Raw genomic sequence first — 21,921 nt, 5'->3', positions numbered from 1 at the left:
AGCTCTCAGAGGGCCTGGCGTTGAAAACGGGTGTCATGTGTCCTCACACGGGGGCTGGTACTGGCCTCGTAGTGGAAGAACAGTGGATCAGACTTGAGGAAGACCTGCAGGGGACAGTAGTCCCTTTTCTCCTTCCAGGATTAGACTAAGCCCCTGCCCCATATGGGTGAGGGGCCCCAGGCTATACGTATATATAGTTTTACTCTTTCTAATAAGCAGTGAGTTTTACAGCCTGAGAGCTGTCTAGCTGTGGGCTTGAAGAAAACATTCCTGCCTGTTGTGGTTGAGACGTGGTTGACGCCTTGGGCAGTAATTTTTCACTTTGAGGGAAGTCAGGCAGCAGCCCCTCCAGTCTACCCCACGGAAAAAGGGCACATACAGAAGTTGAGAGGAAAACGTGAACGCACTCTTTCCAGAGGCCAAAGGGGGAGTAAGCAAGGATGGGGGAGGTATTTATTTGTGATCTCCCCTTTCTTAGTAGGATGTCAAATAATGGCCAAGAAAACTCTCTGAAATTTTAAAGAGAAGTTATGTTTTTTCTTCATTAATATTGTTTGGGTTTTTTTTTTTTTTTTTGAATAGCTACTGCAGCCCTGGCTGGGTGGTTCAGTTGACTGGAGCATCGTCCCATACACTGAAAGGTTGCAGGTTTGATTTCCGGTCAGGGCACATACCTGGGTTGCAGGTTTGATGCCTGGTCAGGGCATATATGGGAGGCAATCACTCGATATTTTTCTTTCACATCAATGTTTCCTCTCTCTCTCTCTCTCTCTCTCTCTCTCTCTCTCTCTCTCTCTCTCTCTCTCCCTCCCTCCCTCTCTCTCTAAAATCAATAAACATGTTCTTTGGTGAGGATTTAAAAAAATAACAATAAAAATAAAATAGCCCCTGCAACGTGAACCTGATAAAATGAAATGCAGTGTGCTCTGAATTTTTCTGTGAACTCAAAATTTATTTTAATCATGATGAGGTTGAGTGAGGTGGAATTTATCTCTTCCAAATGGGAGCGAAAACTCAAGATGTTTAGTCTTGAGTGAGAAGTCAAGGTTCCAATGTGGCTGAAGGGTGGGCTTCTGAATCCTGCCACGGAACTAAGGGAAGACTCCCTGTGTCCTTACATCCCCCTGGGACTTCGTCAGAGGCACAGTCATCTTGATGAGCAACAGTGTTTTCTGTTTTTGCATCATTTTGACATCAAAACCCCCAAACTCCTGTTAGAATTTTCACCCTCGACCCTAATTACAGGTCTTTTACATCATGTACAATTACACCTTTTCAAACCTCACTGGGGAAATGAATTTTAAAGGCTGCCATATGTTTACTCAAAATTTGTGAGGAAGCCAGGCACGCCACAATTACTAATGCTAGTGTTACAGGGTTTGTTCTGTGTGTACACGGAAAGAAAATAACATGTGGTGTATCTGCGGTGTTATTGGGATTACATGGAATATTATTTTGACAGTGTTTGTCCTGAAAGGGGAGGTGTACTGGTGCGAGGACTGGTAGGTGTTAATCACTGGGCGGATTTGGCAAGCCCTGGACGCACAGGATTAGGGCATCTGGCACCGTACTGGGAGCCTCCAAGTCAGTCGGGTCTGCCACCTACCCTGATGGTGGTGGGTATCTTGGCAGGGTTTCTGCCCTTCCTGGCCATTTTTCTGCCATCAGCTTTGCATCAGTGTCTCTATACTTTTCCAATTGTGCATTCATTATGTTAATCCCAAAAGAAAAAGGGCTTGTTTTCAAATACAGATAGCAATACTTATTTAACTGATAGTGTGTTTTTAAAGTGTATGTAAAAGTATTTAGAAAGCTAAAATCTGTAGTAAATGAAACTTATTAGAATTAAATATGGAGGCTTTGAGTCTTCTTGGAGAAATGGTCAAAACTACCATATAAAAACTACCATATGACTTTTCTATATTAGTCACTGTCAGGGAAAAGTATTTTTCCCCAGATGAATGATGGCAGAAATTTGATTTTACTGAAACTGCAGGAAAAACACAATGGGAATTGATGGGTATGAAGACATTACTTTGAGAAATGAGAAAGAATTTAGCTGTAAGTGGTGAGAGAAGAAAGTTGGGGAGGGGGAGTAAATAAATAAATCAGTATAAATGAACTTTTAAATATCCAAAGCAGAGGACCCTCAGGGGATGGGTTCTCATTGACGTCTCAGCTTCGGTCAGTTTTGCAGTTGTTGCTGGTAGGATGGACCATCAGTTAATTTTGACAAGCTGAGGGATAACCTGAAAAATGAAACTGGACAAGATTACAAATGATACAATATAATGCATTTCTAAAATTTGCCTCACAAAGCCAGGTTCCTTTCATGCAACATGAGCGTCATTGGCCCTTAATTCATTTCACCTTTGCACGTTCCTGCAGACAAGGTGTGAAGTGCCTCACCTGGCCATCATTTTCAAATGTCCAACTGTGGTCTGAAATATCGACCTCTGAGGATGAGCCTGCCTCAGAAGACTAGTGCAGGGGCAATTGTCCTTTTTAAAATGCCATTTAACATTTCAAATGTCCATTTTAAAAATGAGCAAATGTGAATTTAGTCCCCAGATTAATATTTGAATGGTAGCTATTTAATAAAGTTTTAATTTTTCATTTTTAATATTTTATTGATTATTGTGTTACAGTTGTCCTGATTTTTCCGTCTTTGCCCCCCTCCACACAGCACCCACCCTCCATCCGGCAATCCCCCTACCATTGTTCATGTCCATGGGTCATGCGTATAAGTTCTTTGGCTACTCCATTTCCTATTCTGTACTTTCCATCCCCATGGCTATTCTGTACCTACCTTCATAATCCCCTCACCTCTTCACTCTTTCCCCCAAATTCTCCTCCCATCTGACAACCTCTGGTAACTACTTTTCTCTTGCTTTTGAGAGTCTCTCTTTAACCTTTGACCTTTTAATAATGATGTGTCTTGGAGTGGGCCTCTTTGCATCCATTATAATTGGGATTCTCTGCATTGCCTGGACTTGCGTGTCTATTTCTTTCACCGAATTAGGGAAGTTTTCTTTCACTACCTTTTCAGATAGATTTCCAATATCTTGCTCTTTCTCTTCTCCTTCTAGCACCCCTATGAGGTGAATGTTGGACCTCTCGAACTTATCTCAGAGGCTGTTTATTCTATCCTCATGTTTTTGGATTCTTTTTTCTTCTTGTTATACATGGTTATTTTTTGCTTCCTTATGTTCTAAATCATTGATGTGATTCTCGGCTTCATTCACTCTACCATTATTTCCCTGTAAATTGTACTTTATTTCAATTAGTGTATCCTTCATTTCTGACTGGGTATTTATTATGCTGCTGAGGTCCTCACTAAGTTCCTTGAGCAGACTTATAAATAGTGTTCTGAACTCTGCATCTGGTAGATTGCTTATCTCCATTTCATTTAGCTCTTTTTCTGGAGTTTTGATCAGTTCTTTCATTTGGGCCATGTTTCTTTGTCTCCTTGTTTTGGCAGCCTCCCTGTGTTTGTCTCTATGTATTAGGTAGAGCTGCTTTGATTCCATGTCTTGGTAGTGTGGCTAATGTAGTAGATGTCCTGTAGGATCCAGTGGCACAGCCTCCCCTATCACCCAAGCTGGGTACTTGAGGTGTGCCCTTTGTGTGGGCTGAGTACACCTTCCTCTTGTGGTTGAGCCTTGGTTGCTGCTGACAGATCAATGGGAGGGATTTACCCAGGCCAGTCATCTGCAAGGACTGGCTGTGACCACTGACCACCAGCCTTCGCCCTCTGTGGAGGATGAGCTGTGCAGGGGCAGGGTGGTAGTGCTCCAACATAGCTATCCACGGGGTGTGCTGACCCTGAGGTTTCCTGGGTGGTGCAGGCTAATGTCAGCCCACACCTGTGTTTTGCCTGGGACACCCTGCCTGAGCTTAAAGCAATCTGAGATGGCTGCTACTTGTGCTGGGCTTGGAGATTCCCAGGTGAAGCCAAGCTGTGGCTCTAATCTAGGGCTCACTGAAGCCAGCTGTTACTTGTTTGATAGGATTTAGGAGCCAAGACCAGCCATTCTTATAGAAAAGCTGCTTGGGTGGGCCTGTAAATTGGGTGGAGTAGAGCCTTTGTGGATCTGCTGTGGAGCTCTGTGTGTGTGTGTGTGTGTGTGTGCTGGGGGGGCTCCACAAAGGGACAGTGGCCTTTGCTCACCCTGATGCCAGACACTTCAGTCTTTCCCTGTATACCACTGATGCCCTCCAAGCTGTCACCCCAGTGCTGGAGCTCAGAGGGAGCGAGTCTGTGTAGTGGTTTTTTCTTCAAGGTTCATGTGCTATGATTTAATTTTAATTTTTGTAATTATTTTCTCATGCATGCTAATTTACAAAGCTGAGATAAAATTAATTTGTAGATATTTTAACCCTAAGTTTTTTAGTGTGCAAAACTAACTTCCCCATGGCATATATACATGAGGCAAAAGAGAAGACCTCTGGCCTCCCCATGGTAGTTACCAGTAGCTTAGACTTCTTGGCCTTGAACTGTATGTATACAGTGATGCTTCTGATTTGGTTTCAAAAGGAACCCATTTCTTGTCTTCTAGTGTTGGAACCATCCACACCAAATAATTTTCAGTTTGAATAGCCTTCTTTGGACCAATTATGTGTTTATTAAAGTTTATCTTGGGATTATAGAGATAGTGTATTGTCCTGAAACAGACTTGCCTGGGGAAGACAATAGAAATTCATAGCAATTACAGTAATTCTAAGACCAGGGACTGCCCAGTACAGCCTCTTTTGCTTGGTGATTGTGTATCTAAAATACCATTTTATTAGAGTAAAATATTTAGAGTTTCTAAAATATTTAATCTAAAATGTTTAGATTAAACAATTTAGATTTTTTCTTTTAGTATGTTAAAACATGGGTATAGCTTTTTATTTTTTAAAACATATTTTTTAAAGCAGTTTTAGAGGTTCACACCAAAATTGGGTGGAAAGTACAAAGAATCGTCATATCCCCCTTGTTCACCCCCCCCCCACCCACCCCGCCTTCCCTACTGTCAGCATCTCTCACCAGAGGGGCACATTTGTCACAACTGATGAACCTACGCTGACACACCATTATTGTCCAAGGCTCACAGTTTACATCAGGGTTCATGCTCAACATTACAGACCTCTTTGTAAAGATGTGGTTGTGCAGTATTGTTGAGTACCAAGGGTTCAAAGTTTGTCCAGACCCACCAGTGCCAGTTACTGGGTTCTGAATACATACTTGAAATATGAGTGATTACAAGTTTGACAGAACACATGCATAACATTTTTTTCTCTCATGTTGTCTACCAAAAACCAAAATTGAAGATATAGTGTCGCTAAAATAAATAATGATGATAGAGGAAGCTTCTGTTCTTTGAGTATTGTACCTGAATGGCCATGGATTAAAGGGAGATAATCCTGTTTATTTCTGGTCTTACTGAGGAATGAATAGGAATTTATTCCTAAATTAATACTTTTGCGTTTAGTATGTAAAATGCTCATGAATGTATTAATAAGGATTTTGGATTTGATTATTTGATAAAATGGATTACTTCCGTGGCTCAGTAGTTTTTATATATTTTCCCCGTCTTTCATGGTTCTCTTATTCTTATACAGAGAAAGATGTGAGACCAAATCCACTTATCATTTAATTATACGTAATGTCTTACAAATGTGTTCATGTCTTTTTACCCTGGAACTCCATTTTTCATAATTCATTATAGGGAGATAATCCTAAAAATATTTTTTCAAAGCTCAATATATTCTTGGTGGTATTATTTTTCAAAACTGAAATTGTAAACAATCCGATCGTTTTTTTTAAGATGAGCAGAGTCACAGTGAGTCTGATTGGGGGCGGGGTTGGTGTTGTCTCATTCCTTTTTTTGGAAAGGATGCTTGCAAGGGGAAGAAAGGGAATTTAAGGGGCAGAACCAACTCTTCCTGCTCAGCTCTTGAAATTGCCAATATTGTTAGTTGGTCCTGTCTGGGTTTGGGGGGGCATAGATATCAAGGGGCCTTGTGTTGAAAAATGAGTGTTATCTGTCATCAGACTGTGACCTGGGGCTGGTACTGGCCTCAGGGAAGGAAAGGGAAATCAGACTTGTGGAAGGCCTGCCGGATGAGAGCCAGCCCTTTTCTCATTCAAGGGTTAGAAAGGCCCTGCCCAAAGTGGGCTGGGGAGTCAGTCTTTATGTGTGTATTTCCCACTGGGGACCTTAAATGAATGGTGTTCAGTAAATTTATTGATTTGCTATTGTTAATCAGGCCTTGATCTAGGACAAGACATTTGAAGGACAATGAATGGTGGCAACCTGATCTTGAACCTTTCTGCTCACACTCCTCCAAAATCATAACTCCAACAGAGAGAGCAAATAAAAGCCCACATGATCCATACCCTCAGGAGCATGAGGAAATAGAGTTAGCCTGTGGTCACAGAGAGTGGTGCAGGGGAAGCTTAAAAGAGGTTTAAGAGACTGTAAAAGAAAGTAGAGGGGCATGGAGGCCTTAGACAAAGCACAGAGAAAATCACTCCAGAAAGAGAAAGCTGGTACTCCATGCAGTTCCCCGCGCTGGCTACAGGAAAGGCGGTCAAAAGTGAGCGGGACCGAAACTGGCAGCTATTGGGAAACATTGCTTCTGGGAGAGACTCAGATGTATCAATACTATAGAGAAAGGAAGACATGGCAGTGACAGTAGAGAAGGGACGAAAAGGAAGAAATTAAGGATCCAGTAGCAACAAGAAACAAGACATAGTAAACCCTCCCTCCCCTCTCTCCCATTAGCACCATCCATAAAAAACTGCGTAGAAGAGGGAAGATCTGATGGAAAACACCCCTCAAACTAAGACCCCAGTCCATCAAATGAATAGGAATAAAACAAAATGGTCCACATCTCTACAACACTGCTGTAAAAAATCAGAAAATATAAGTCACTGTATTTCTGCTGATAAAAATGCTTTTTAGAAAATTAGTCATGAAATTAAAGAAAACAGTACATAGTGCTGAATTCAAAATTAAATTTTAATTCAGGCTCTATATGAAACTAATAAATTTAAAAAACCACCTTGAATTGGAAATGCAAATTCTAATAGAAATAAACAATAGCCAAAGTGAAGTGAGATTAGAGTTAATTGAACTCCTGGGAAATATAGGAGAAAAGACAAAATCAGATCAGAAACAAAGGCTAGCCCTCGCTGGTGTAGCTCAGTGGATTGAGCAAGGACTGTGAACCAAAGGGTCGCCAGTTCAATTCGCAGTCAGGACACATGCCTGGGTTGTGGGCCAGGTCCCCAGTACGGGGCATGTGAGAGGCAGACACACTTTGATATTTCTCTCCTTCTCTTTCTCCTTCTCTTTCCCTCCCTCTGAAAATGAATAAATAAAATCTTTTTAAAAATCTTTAAGAAAAAGAGAAAGGCTACATTACATCGTGTCCAAGGGAAAATATATTCAAATGACAGGTGACCCAATATATTAATATTTACATTAAATTTAAATGGCCTGATACCAGTTAAAAGTTAGAGATTGGCAGAAAGGTTTTAAAAAAACCACATGACCAAACAATATGCTGTCTATAAGGAACTCATTTCCAACATGACGATATTGGTAAACTTAAAGATACACCCTGGAAACACTGAACAAAAGCCAGCTGGAGTAGCGATATTCCTATCACACCAAACAGACTTCAGAGCAAAGAAAATTACCAGGGACAAAGGGAGACATTATATTTTTGATAAAGGTGCAAATTCACAAAGGAAACATAGTAATCCTACATGTATATATAGTAAACAAAAAGCAAAAACTGGTAGAATTTAAGTGAGAAATTGACAAATCCCCAATTACATTTGGGGATATCAACACTCCTCTCTTAGCCATTGATGGAACCTATGAACCAGCAGGATCTAAAGGACCGTTACAGAGCTGTCCATCCAACATCAGCAAAATACACAGCTGTTCGTGTGGGAAATTATGCAATAATTAATAAATAATAACACAAGAATACACTGTGTGCTTTTGCGTACTCACAACTGCAAACCTACTTTTGCCCCACCCTGTACACTGCATGCATTTGTCACACATACTAGGATAAACCATATCCTGGCTGATGAAATGAAGCTTAACACATTTAAAGGAATTGAAATCACACCAAGTATGTTTTCTGACTGTGGTGGAATCTAACTAGAGATTAATAACAAATAACAGGTGGAATAATTGTGGGAGGGTTTTGGGGATTGGGAGCTTCATCTAAATGAAAACCTAGTTCCTCGGCCCTTGATTCTGAATTGTTATTGACTTGGAAAATCAGAAAATAGGTGCATTTCATCTGACAGTGTCCCAAAATGATAATGAAACATATCATTTGATTGTTACCAATGATAAATGGCCTCTCTGTCCCCTTTATTTTGCAGCTTCTCTGTTAAAAGGACTAAAACATGCTAACATAGTGTTGCTTCATGATATCATCCACACCAAGGAGACCCTGACACTTGTGTTTGAATATGTGGTGAGTAAAATAAGAATTCAGATTCTATAAGTATGAATAGAAATATTTAGTATTATCAGAGAGTTTGAACTTTTAAGTTGCTATATTAAATGAGGGGAGAGGGATTTTTAACTTTGTTTTTCAAAAGCATCCCTTATTAGGATTGTGTATGTGTGTATGTGGGAATGCCTGATACTTACAATTTAGGTTTCATAGGGTTTTTTTTCCCCCTCACTTGGTATTTCAGCTATTAATTAAAACTTCCAATTTGTATAACACAATGTAATGATCTTATTGTGTTGAGAGTATTACTTTTACAAGACTTGGACTTGAACTCATAATTAATCTTTCTCCATTTCTCTTAGAAAAACATACGGTATTTGTATAGCACCAATTCAGCATTTAACTGTGGAATCATGAAATGTAACCATGATAATTAGCATCTCAATTTTCACAGATGGATCTGAGAACGTGTAATTTGTAAGGCACAAATGACACTGGTGGAGACTTTTATTGAGGAGAAGAGCTGTTGGTATTGTGAATGTATTAAGATCCCATTTATAATTACCGCACTGCTTTTTTAAATGCTTGAAATAGTTTTTAGTTTTCCTTAAAAATACAAAAAAACAGAATGAATATTTGTAACATTTTTATCTTGCTGATAATATCTGCCTGTGCCCATGTGTCATTTGAAAAATTGTTGTCTTACAAGGAAGCCATTCATATTGATCATTTACATATAAATGATAGACACATTTGAATAATATGGTAATGTGGCTACAAGGACAGCTAGAGCTGAGCAGTTGAATATATTACATGCTACTAAGAATGGGTGCAGATTCACACATCAATGCGAATATAATTTCTTTTGTTTAATTGATGATGTTGGAATCAATAATGTATTCAGCTGATTAAGAACTGGAGTTTTTGTTTCATTTTTTTCCTGTGTTTCTAGTTGCAACATTTCTATTAAATGTAGTTTTTTTGCTTAGTATACAACTTAACTTTTTTAATGTTTTATAGAAAATATATTTCAAAAGTATACTTTTGAAGTCCCCTCTCCCAATATTGGATAATTAAATTAAAAGGAAGAAAAGTAGCTTGGCCCCTAAAATAAAAAACAATGATAAACTAACAAAAATAAAGTGAAAATATGTCTTCCAAATCTTTAAAGAATATTAAACATATTTGTGAGGCTAACAATGTGTATAACAGATCAGATGTCATTTGATGATTTTCTGTGGACGTTGTCACATACAAAGGAAAGAAATTCACTGTGTTGCAATATTGGCTAACTGATTAAGACCGACTTTTAAACAATCATTCTCTTTTGTGTGAGTGAAATTTGCTGTGGTCCCAATTCTTATGGATACATCCCAGGTCCTCTTAAGTCAACCACATAATAGCGTCCACAATGCAGTTCCAACATTTCATTCCTAACTTCTCTGCGGGAGGTAAGACAAAGATGAACCTGTTCTCTCTTAGAGAATGAGGCAACCTCCCATCATTCATGGTTTCTGATTGCCCGGCCTTGCCTCTTCAGTTCTCCATTCTACGGTAGTTCCTTACTTTCCCATTTTTCTCGTCCGTTCTCCTTTCTACCTTTTTTTGTCTCTGTTTTTTATTTATCTATCCTTTTGCTGTCTATTGAAGCACTTTATGCTGCTACAAGTGAAGTTTGTCTGGTTTTGTTTATTTTAAATATGTTTCAATGAATATCTGAAATCAGAGTTGGGGTGGGAGCCTTCCCACCCCAGTTAGAGTGGCAAAGGTGTGACTTCCCAGTACAAAAATAACTTCGCTGAATATTTCCTGAGGTTATTTTTGTGTAGTACATTGCCTTTTCATTGCTTGTTGCATGTATATATTACCAATATCTTGAGGAAAATCAAGGTTATTACATACTTTAATGGATTAGTTTAATCAGATGGCTTTCCTTACAGGAAGTAGCAGAAACGATTTCTACTCTTTCCTTACATGCTTTACGGCAGCGGAAAGGCAATAGTAATTTCAAAGCAGGACCTGCCTTGGCAGTTAGCTCAGGTCCCGGCGAGGGACATTGGTTGGAAATAAGAACGCGCTATGAGCTTGGGCTGATGGTGAAGGGTCAGAAAGGGAAATGAAAGAATGTCTGACAAGTATGACCACAACACTAAAGACCAACAACTAAAATTTATTGTTTTATGCCGAGCACTGTGCTTTACAGTCATTATTGCTTTTGATGTTCTCGGCTCCCTTACGGAACTCTGAATATCACTGCTTTACAAAGGAGAAACCCAAAGATGAAAGAGAAAAAGTGATTCTCCAGGTCTGGTAGATTAAGATAAGACTCAGACCCATCTTACTCTGAGCCCTAATTGCAATATTATACCTCCTTTTTATTTTTATAGCTTTACCGAGGTGGAGACTTTGGTCGTGGAGGGAAAGGAAACCTTCTTCTCTCCCTTCACACCCCTCTTTGCACAGCCTTCTGCACTCAAGGAGGTCTGGAGTGCAGCAAACCCTACGTACAGTCAAACTGCTTCCTAACCTGAATAAGTTTTATAGACTGGGCACAAACCTAGCCATTTAAAATTTTATTTGAATCATGAAATGTGTAAGTTTCTGGAAAGCAAACTTATAAGTAACAGTGTTGTCCCATGCATGTCACTGGAATTCACTTAATCACACGCACACACAGGCACACAAACACGCAGAAACCTTGTTATATGGCAAGCCCTAAAATCAGCATTAGACATGTTAACCTGCAGCTCCCTAGACTTGATGATATTGCCATATTTCAAAATTGTTAATGCAAAAATATGTTGATTTTGTAGTTTCACTAATTTATAGTACCTCTTCTTGAGAGAGGGGAGTAAGTTAAACAGTGTAAGAAAAATCAGTACATCATACCCATTAAAACCCTAGTTATGAAAGGAAAGTAAAATAATTTAAAATTCATTAGGTATTACTGGACTTTTTCTTTGGATTAGAATTAGTTAAGTATTCAAGATTTTCTTTTTTGAGGTACCTATTTGAGCTCCACAAATTGAAAGATTCTTATTTATGATATTTTATACATTGTGTAATATATTTCTTTTCTTTGCTTTAAAAGAGAATTCTAAGCCTAGCTGCTTTATATTCTCCCCACCAGCAACATGTAGGGTTACATAAAAGCTTTCTGAGGGCCAGAGTAATGACATAAGTGATGAAAAGTTTGTGGTGTGAAAGAGTACTTGAGGAAATGACCTTGAAGGCCATTATTACAGTGAGTGGGGTAGCATGTTGTTAATATCTCTTAAGTACTGGGAAGAGCTCCTTAAACATCTGACATATAGATTCTGACACATTTTCAAAATGTGTAGCTGTAATGACCTGAAAGCTGATGGGCGGGAACACACTGGGAAGGTGCTACCCAGGCTGCTCACATCCCAGTTGTGTGTCATGTGACCCGGCAATGTGTGCGATTTGTGACACGGCTTCCCTCCAGCTGTTAACTGCGAAGGGGCATTTTCAATGGAGGTGTGGCTCGGTTAACTTGAAAAGGCAACTCGTTTCATGAAACTCTAAAATTTTGTTATTGCTATCATTTTTCTGCATGGGTTTGAGACTTGAAAAAGAAATATAAAAAATAATGAAAGTGCTAACACATTGCTTTTCCTACTTAACCAGAGAGCTAAGCAATTTAGTTTTTATTTTTTGCCAGGGAAAAATAAGTGCCCATTACCCTATTTAACACCATGCTAAAAAACTTGAAACAGATTTCATAAGTGGAAATAAGAATATTAATAGTAAACATGATTACATAAATATATATTATAATTAGCTAAAGTACATAACTATTCTGTTTTATTTTCAATGAAATGAGGGCAAAGTATATGTAGCAACACTTTTCATCACATATTTAATAATTATGTATAAGAAGAAATGCACAAACTTATAGCTAATTATGCTATTCATCGGAGCAATCATTTCATTTATTCTTCTGTGCAATAAACTCATGAAGTATTCCAAAGTAATGGCAACATTAAGTCAAACAAAAATCTGTATTCCACATGAAAAAAAAACTGTCTCCAACAGTCATAGAAAGTGAATTATGTATTACCAAAAATCACGTAATTTATTTTTATATTGCTTTACATTCTATAAAGCACTTTCTCATAAATATTATTCCATTAGATGCCCTTTCTTCCCCTTTGAAGTGTAGAAGACATGGAATATTGTTATCCAGGTTTTTATTGATGAGGGAAAATAATGCTTAGGGAGAATTCAGAACAGATTTACTAAAATCACTCGGGTAAGTTAACAGGGCACAGGTAAGACCTTCTGCCAAGTCTTCTCTGCCTGGAGGTTGGGGCCGTTGCATTTCACCCTGCAGCCTGCTGGCGTCAGCCATCTATCTGTGTAGCCCAATGTAATGTTCTGAGGTGTGTGTGACTGGGGATCTGGAACTCCCAGCTGAAAGTTATATCCTGTCTCTTAACTCTGTCACACAATCTACCTAATTGTTTGGCTTCTCTGCCTCATACATCTTGATTTCTAAATCTATGAAGAATGCTTTCATTTGCATGATTTTATGACACATCTGTTCTCGAAAACTGCAGCTCTCCATCAGTATTCTGGTTTCCACATTCAACTATCCTGGGGCAATTGAATGTTTTTCTGCTTTCTTATAAGAAAAAAAATATATGTGTACATGTCCATGCACATACAAACTTTAACTGGGGGTATCAGGGAAGGCCTTGCTGAAAAAGTGAGAGGTGTTCAGGAGGTGAAGGAGGAAGACGCATATTCTAGGCAAGAGTCTTCTGTAGTGGAGGCTGTGTGAGGAGCAGCAGGGAGCCTGTGGCTGGAACGGAGCAGGCAAGGACGAGACCTTGTCCAAGACACAGCGGGGTCTGGATTGTGTCAGGCCTTGTAAGGTTTTGTTTCAGTGAATTTTGCTGTAACTCAAAAATGAGTTGGGAAGCCATCAAAGGGTTCTGGACAGAGGAATGATTTGATCCGAATTATATTTTAATTGGATCTCTCTGGCTGCTTTATTAAGAATAGACTGAAGGGCCCTGGCTGGGTGACTCAGTTGGTTGGAGCGTTGTCCCCTACACCAAAAGGCTGCAGATTCAATCCCTGGTTGGGGTGCATATGGGAGGCAACTGACTGACGTTTTTCTCAGGAAGAGCAAGAGACTACAATAGTTTGACTACTTAAAGCAAACTACCGATGAAAGCAGAACTACTTAATTCATATTTTGGAAGTTTTTCTTTCTTTTTCTACTTATTTACATTCCATCTTTAGTTTCTATGTATACTCTTTATTTTTTCTTTCGAAGCGAATACTCTTCCAAGTGGAATATTTAGAACAATTATGACTTTACAGCAGTTAGAGCAGGTCGCAGACAATGCCGCCCAGTTGTGTCAAAGGAATTAAAGTGGCCACTCTGAACAAATTTACCCGTCAGAGTTCTCTACTGCAGAGTTCTCCTTGGTTGAATTGTAATCAGAAAAGTTTATTGAGAGGATATTGTGTGGCTGAGGGACCTGCTGGGAAGACTGTAAAAACTGCACGGGAACAGCGTGAGGCTGGAGAGCCAAAACCATGCTGTGGAACTGGGCGCTGAGCACCGCACCACTAGCAGGGCTGTGAGCTGCAGACAGTGCCTCTTCCTTCGCTGGCCAGCTGCCCTGGGTGACCAGGTGTTACTGCCTCTGCTGGGGATGTCAGCATGGCGTCCACATTCTCCCTGTGTCTTTGGTTGTTAGCTCCTGGTGGTGAGGGTTGCCTGTGTTCGGTTAGCCGGCACCAGGTCACATGCCCACCATGCTCTGACTGCACAGGCCCCTGAGAGAGTCCGACCTTCAGGCTTTCGTAAGGGCAGGTGGGTCTTGCCTCTCACCCAAACTTGTAACGCAGGGGTTTTCCCAGCATGGGGAATACATTGAGATGCAGGACTGCACTTCCCCCAGGTCTCTGCTCTTCCCAACCTCCTGGCCCCCCAAAACGCACCTCATGAACATCCATAAGTTTATCATGTAGTCCCAGGTAAATTACATCTACAATGTGAAAAGAATTGTGGGTGGTGTATTCATAGAATGATTGTTTATAATCTCTGAGAAATCATCAAAAAAGACAGTTGAGCAAAAGTAATGCTGATTTTTAACGGATGGCAGGGAACAAACCTCTGAATCTACAGACATATAAGTTTACCGTAGAACATTAGTGAAATTCAAAAATAGATTTCCAGACATTAAAGTCTAATAATCTGCATTTTCTTCTAGTAAGAAACAGTGGTATTTCTTGATTGCAGCAAAGCTTATGACAGGGACTCTCATGAGATCCTTATAAATAGAATAAAATTGAAATTCACTCTTTAGAACATTATTATCCTTTCAGTTTATTTCTGGTTGAACAACTTCACCCAAAGCATATTGATTAGTGAATTGACACTAGGGTGGAGGAAAGTCTATGAGGCTATGCTGGAGGGCATTGTCCTCGACCTTGTCCTATTTGATATTTTTATTAATAACTCAGATGAAGACCTGGTGATTATGTGCTTGACCTGTTTGTATGCATGCTGAAACTGGGACCCATAGTTAATACTTGGATCGTCAGAAAGGAATCTGATGAAATGACTGGCTGAAACTACGAGGTGAATTTCTGTGGCAAACAGTGAAATAGTCTACTTGGTTTAAATAGAAGGAAGAGGAGCTCATCCAAATACAGGAAAACAGAGCAGAGGAAAGTTAACTTAAAGACAATTCATTTGGTGGTGACGGGCAGAGACTTGACTTGGGGTGGTGAGCACACAGTGCAGAGAGCAGATGGTGTGTTGTGGAATGTGCATCTGAAACCTTTGTGATTTTGTTAACTGGTGTCACCCCAATACATTCAATAAAAACAAAAAGAGAGCAATTCATCTGAAAGAGACGAGTTATTTCTTTGGCTGAAAGAACTGCAGCAAACAGGAGTGTGTACCGAGGAGGGCCAGGACGATGGACGGCAAGAGGTCTGCGAACCGTGCACAACAGCGATTTTCAACCAGTGCGCCACAAGGATTTTTTTACCTTTATTTTTATTGTTGACACTATTACAGATGTCCCCACTTTCCCCACTTCCCGCCCCCCACCTTTGCCCACTTCCACCCAGCCCCCACCCCCCTTCCCTCTGGCCATCGCCACACTGTTGTCTGTGAGGCACGCATACACTTTCTTCACTTTCTTTGGCTAATCCCTTCACCTTCTTTCATCCAGTGTCCCCACAAGAATGTTTAAAACATGCAATACCTGACTAATCAGGAGCACTGACCTCTTTTCTCTTAGATTATCAAATCGAAAAATGACAACAGCCAACACAGCAACAGCTGTCTGGTGTGAATGAAAAATTATACCTATTTTTTGTCAGATCATTATATTTTTTGTTATATTATATTTATATATAATATATATTTTTGTTATATATGTTACATTTTTTGGTGCGCACGGAATTCTGCGATTAGTTTCTGTACGCCATGAGGTGTAAGAGGTGGAAAATCACTGGCGTGCAACGTGGAGCCAGTAGAAGTCCCAGGAAGACCGTCTCAGGAGATTAAAGACGTACTGGAGAGTAGAGAAAAGCTAACACACCTGTTCCCACAGAGGAAGGAACCTAAGTGTGAGGGTCCTGGGGAGGCTAGTGTGGGCTGAATCCTGGGAAGAATGTTCAAGTGTTTTGTGTTACTGGTAAAATAAATTCAGTGCCTTGGATGGAATGACCATGTTGACCCTGACAGTAATCAGGGGGAGGTCCTGATGACTTTGGATCCACATCAGAGATACTGGAGGGCAGGTTCCAAAGCTACACTCCGTGCAGGGGGTTGACATATGTAACTTAGCTATGCTGTTCCGCGTCGTCCTGACTGAAGGGGGCATAGTTCCCGCTCTCTTTGCAGATGAGGAAATTCAGGCAACGATTGCAAATGCAGTTGACTCTTGAACAACACAGGTTCGAACTGCTTGAGTCCTCTTATATGCAGATGTTTTTAATAAATCCCTACAGTGCTGTATATGTATTTTCTTTCACTTAGAAGGTTTAAAGTAACATTTTCTTTTCTACTCAGCTTTTCTTTTTCTTTTACAGCCTTGCTGTAAAAATGGAGGTCATAATACATATAACATACAAGACAGGTATTAATGGGCTATTATCAAGAAAACTTCTGTCAGCAGTAAGCTATTAGCAGTTAAGTTTTGGGGGAGTCAAAGTTGTATGGAGAATTTCAGCTGTGCAGGGGATTGGCACCCCGAAGCCTTGTGTTGTTCAGGGGTCTCCTGCAGTCCACGCACACCCTTTCCAATGGTTGCACCCCATCATTTCCTGTGTCAGGTGGGAATCCCAGTAAATCCAAGTGTCTATGGTAATGGACTGCCTAACTTTTGCAACCATTATCTAAACTCATCCCATTTGGCATAATTTTTGGAAATGGAAAAATGACTTGTTATGTTCATTCACTTAATAATTTATTTGCTCATTCATTCATTCATTTTTTTCCTCCAACATATACGGGCTATCTTCTCTGCACCAGGGTTTATCCTTAAACTCTAGAGATACAAATATACAGCCCTTGTATTTAAAGAGGTTGAAATCCCATGGAGGACTGCATTCAAGACTAGATAAGCTGTATGTGCCATTTAGGTTATAAATTGCTGCCACAGATCTTTATGTGTCGTGGAAGTACAATGTATTTATGTTTTAGTGAAAACAATAAGAAAACTGGATTTGATTCACGGACTTTCCACTCTGGAAGAACGTCAAAGACGTTTTGGTTTCATATGTGGAGAACTAGTTAATACAGCGTAAGACTATGATTCTGAATTCTGAACGGGTGGGTGGTTATGCAGAACCAAGTGCCCAGTGTGAACGGATGTAAATGTTGTGGATGGCTGAATGTGTGGGCAGCGTAAGGTAGAAGGGTTCTGAACCAAAAAGAGAAACTAAAGAAATGACAAGGAAACCCAGCTAGCTTTCAATCAGTGCTCTGTTCGGAACTTCCTACTTTGTCTAACTAGTAGGATAAAGTCAGTTAACTTATTTACTGTCCTTTTCCCTAATGGCTTCTCCTCAGTTAGTGAGGAATCATGGTCTTTCACTTATTTTCAACTGTGTTTGTTCACTATCATGTTGGGTGGGATTTTAGTTTTAGTTTTTTTTCCCTCTCTTCACATCATACCCGTTTTCTCTGTGTTCCAGTTTTCTTTCATATGGTTGCCATCTTTATTAGGAAGTCTTTTTTTTGTATTTTATTTATTTTAAATTATTTTTATTGATTGTGCTATTACAGTTGTCTCAGTTTTTCCCCCTTTGCCCCCCTCCACCCAGTACTCCCCACACTCTCAGGCAGTCCCCACACCATTGTTCTTGTTCATGGGTCATGCGTATAAGTTCTTTGGCTACTTCATTTGCTATACTGTACTTCATATCCCCATGGCTATTCTGTAACTACCTATTTGTACTTCTCAATCCCCTCACCTCTAACCCATTCCTCTACATCCCCCTCCCATCTGGCAACTGTCAAAACGCTCTCCATAATTCAGTCTCTGTTCTGATTGTTTGCTTAGTTTCTTTTTTAGATTCAGTTGTTGATAGATGTGTATTTATTGCCATTTTATTGTTCATAGTTTAGATCTTCTTTTTCTTAAACGAGTTCCTTTAACATTTCATATAATAATGTTTTGGTGATGATGAACTGCTTTAGTTTTTGGGGTTTGTTTTTTTTTTTTGGTCTGGGAAGCTTTCTCTGCTCTTCTATTCTAAATGGTATCTTTGCTGCATAGAGAAATCTTGGCTGTAGGTCCCTGCTTTTCATGACTTCTAATATTTCTTGTCAGTCCCTTCTAGCCTGCAAAGTTTCTTTTGAGAAATGAGCTGACACTCAACAGGAACTCTCCTGTATGTAATTAATTTCTTTTCTCTTGCTGTTTTTAAGATTCTCTCTTTATCTTGAACCTTTGGCATTTTAATTATGATGTATCTTGGCGTGGGCCTGTTTGCATCCATCTTATTTGGGACTCTCTGTGCTTGTTGGACTTGCATGCTGATTTCCTTTACCAAATTAGGGATATTTTCTTTCATTATATTTTTCAAATAGAGTTTCAATTTCTTGTTCTTTCTATTCTCCTTGTGGCACCCCTATGATGCAAACATTGGAACACTTGAAGTTGTACCAGAGGCTCCTTACACTATCCTCATTTTTTTTTTTTTTTTTTGGATTCCTTTCACTTACTGTTCTGGTTGCTTGTTTTTTGCTTCCTTATGTTCCATATCATTGATTTGATTCTCAGCTTCATCCAGTCTACTAGCATTTCCCTGTAAATTGTTCTTTATTTCAATTAGTGAATTCTTCATTTCTGCCTGGTCTTTTTTATGCTGTTAAGGTTCTCACTAAGAGGACTTCTGCTCAAGATGGCAGAATAGGTAAACACAGCTTACCTCCTTGTACACCATATCAAAATTACAACTAAAATATAGACCAAGCATCGTTCAGAACCATCATAAATTGAGTTGAATGGGAGTTTGACAACTACAGAATCAAAGAAACCATATCCATCGATACTGGGGTATATGTGGAATGGGCTGGTCTCACGTCCCCATGTTGTGGATAAAAATTCAGGAGGGATATCTTGGGAGTGAGGAGACCCACACCAGGCCCCACAGCTCAGAGTTCTAGTGCCAGGAAAGTAAGTCCCTATAACTTCTGGCTGCAAAATCCAGCACCAGCGGGGATTGAGTCAGTGGAAGAAACTTCTGGAATCCCAAGCAATTCCCCTTAAAGAAACCACACATGGACTTACTCAGACTCACTCCCTCTGAGCTCCAGCACCAATGTAGTAGCTTGTAAGGCACTGATGGCAGGCAGGAAGGAACTGAAATGTTGGCATGAAGGCAAGAGCTGGGAGACAGCTTACTCCCAGGCAGAAAGGTGGACATAGACCACTGTCCCTTTTCCTAGCCCTCCTTCCACAGAGCCACAGGTCAGCAGAGGGGTGCCATATCTGAAACTCCATCAGCCTGGCTAACTCTGTTGGCCCTTCCTGGGAGATCCCCCTGAGACTCTGTCCCACCCAACTTATGGGAACACCCAAACTGTTAAGAGTGACTTTTTTATATGAATGATTGGTCTTAATCATGTTCCACAACCTCCTAAATCCTAACAAATAAGCAACAGCTGACCTCATTAAGCCCCCAGCCCTCATACCTATTGCTAAGGGGCTCCAGGACTGACACTAGCAACAGCCAGCCTAGATTCAGAGCTTGGCTTTGCCTGGGAATCTCCAAGTCCAGCCCAAGTAGCCGCCATCTCCAATTGCTTTATAGTTCATGCAGGGTGGCCCTGGCCAAAACACAGGTGGGCACTGACCTTGGTCTGCACCACCCCAGAAACCACAGGGCCCACACACCTACTGGACAGCTACAGACCACTTAGGAGCACCGCCACCCTGCCCCTACACAGCTGATCCTCCACGGAGGGCAGATGTTGGTTGTCAGTGGTCACAGCCAGTCCTTGCAGCTGACTGGCCTGGGTAAATCCCTCCCATTGACCTGCCAACAGCAGCCAAGGCTCAACTACAAGAGGAAGGTTCACTCAGCAAACAGAAAGGGCACATCAGAGTACCCAGCTTGGGTGACAGCGGAGGTTGTGGCACTGGACCCACCAGGACACCTATACGAGGCCACACTACCAAGACAGGGAGTCATAGCAGCTCTGCCTAACACAAAGAAATAAACACAGGGAGGCTGCCAAAATGAAGAGACAAAGAAACATGGCCCAAATGAAAGAATGGATCAAAACTCTAAAAAAAAGAACTAAACCAAAGGGATAAGCAATCTATCAGAAGCAGAGTTCAAAACACTGGTTATAATGATGGTTATTAGGAAGTCTTAATCACAGTTCAGTATTACTTTAATTCACATGATTTATGACAGAAGCATGTCAGATCTCTGACTCTGCTACAGCAAATCTTGGATTACCCACAAAAACACAAAGTTTTATGACTACATTTCACTATAGATGAGACCTTTTTTATGAGAGTACATTATGCATTTATGGGCTTTTAAAATTTTTATTATTTTTCTTTCTCTAATTTAGAATTTTATTATTTAAACTTACAGGCATTTAATGGGGAGGACCTATGATGTGTGTTATTTGCAGAGAATAGACCCCTCCCTGCAAAAAAGAGGGAAATCACGGGGAACATAAGAACGGTAATAGAAAGAGAATTTCTTTTGAAAGGAAAGAACGTATTTCACAAATTAATTAGTTGTTTTTTCTCATAGGCATTATCTCCATATTTCTTAAGAAAACAATAATCTTTTAAAAACTGCTCATGTTTTAGGGGGCAGGTGGAGGCAGGAGAGTGACGCATTAAATGTAATGAAACTGACAACGATGGTAAGTTTGGAGACATCAGAAGCAGTCCAGCTAAGGTACTAAAGTTACCATCTGATGAAAGTGCCTGAAATCAGGATGAAAGTGATCAAAAATTCCAGTTACCTTTACATTACATTTGACTAGGCCATTACATAATTGGAGAAAAAATCATTAGCAAGTTTACCTCGGAGTGAGAAAGTTTACATTATTATACATTATACAAAACAGGGTGTCTGCTACTTCCACCAATTGTCAGATTTAGTAAATTGATATATGCCTATCCTTATAACGACCATTTAAGATTTTCTTTCCTCCTCCTCTTCCTCCTCCTCCTCCTTCTTCTTGTTTCTTGCAATTCAGGAATATTTGGTTAACATGTTTTAGTTGAATGTGCCTTTTATGCTTTTGTACAGGGACATTAAACCCGCTCCATCATTCACCTCTGGTGATGTGATCGACTGTTTCGTGCGAGTTATGCATCACATGAGTGTGATTCAGCTCTGTGGTTTGTTGTGAAAAGCAGCAGTTTTTCCTTTCAACTTTCAGCTCTTTCAGCTAATTCTTTAGGATTTCCTCTGCATATCTAGGAAGACTTTATTTTATTGCCCCCTTTTGATTATTCACCTTTGGGCATCATCTGTTGAAAAATGGGAATTCAATGGACTCTTTTTTCATTCCTCCACTTTCAAACAAGTGAACTCATCCTATCCAGTCCTCCGTCCAACCTCCTATCCTCTTAATATTGGCATAATTTTGATTAAATCCAAAATTCAGCATTTGCACTGTTATATTGATATAAATCTTGTTTGTAGCTGAGGTCTATAGTATATTGTGTATCCTTCTCCCCTTCAGTTCAACTCTAGGTTTCCCTGAAATTAACAACAATTTACCATTTTTTATTTATGTTATTAATTCAACGCCTCCCCAAGTCTCTGCTTGATTCATCCCCTTCACTGATTTCCTGGGGTTTCCTCCCCCTCTCCTAGGCTAGAGCTCTTTTTTTTTCTCCATCTCAAACTCTTTTGTTTTGGGGGGAACTCAGTCTCTAATAGCTTCCTGGGAAAGTGTGTGTGGAA

General features: G+C 40.0%; 1 protein-coding gene across 5 annotated transcripts in view; it reads left to right on the top strand.

The window, feature by feature from the left end:
* Positions 1-21,921, top strand: part of CDK14 (cyclin dependent kinase 14) — a 537,492-nt gene that overhangs the window by 222,007 nt on the left and 293,564 nt on the right. For all 5 annotated transcript variants that reach the window (XM_024577248.4, XM_045185274.3, XM_045185273.3 and 2 more), the window contains one exon: positions 8,396-8,490. In XM_024577248.4, coding sequence (XP_024433016.2) covers positions 8,396-8,490 — 95 coding nt within the window. The remainder of the gene's footprint in view (positions 1-8,395; positions 8,491-21,921) is intronic.

The sequence above is a fragment of the Desmodus rotundus genome, chromosome 6 (genome assembly GCF_022682495.2).
Source record: "Desmodus rotundus isolate HL8 chromosome 6, HLdesRot8A.1, whole genome shotgun sequence".
NCBI classification, from domain to species: domain Eukaryota; kingdom Metazoa; phylum Chordata; class Mammalia; order Chiroptera; family Phyllostomidae; genus Desmodus; species Desmodus rotundus.
The sequence above is the reverse complement of the archived record's forward strand: the minus strand, read 5'-3'. Positions and strand labels throughout refer to the sequence as shown.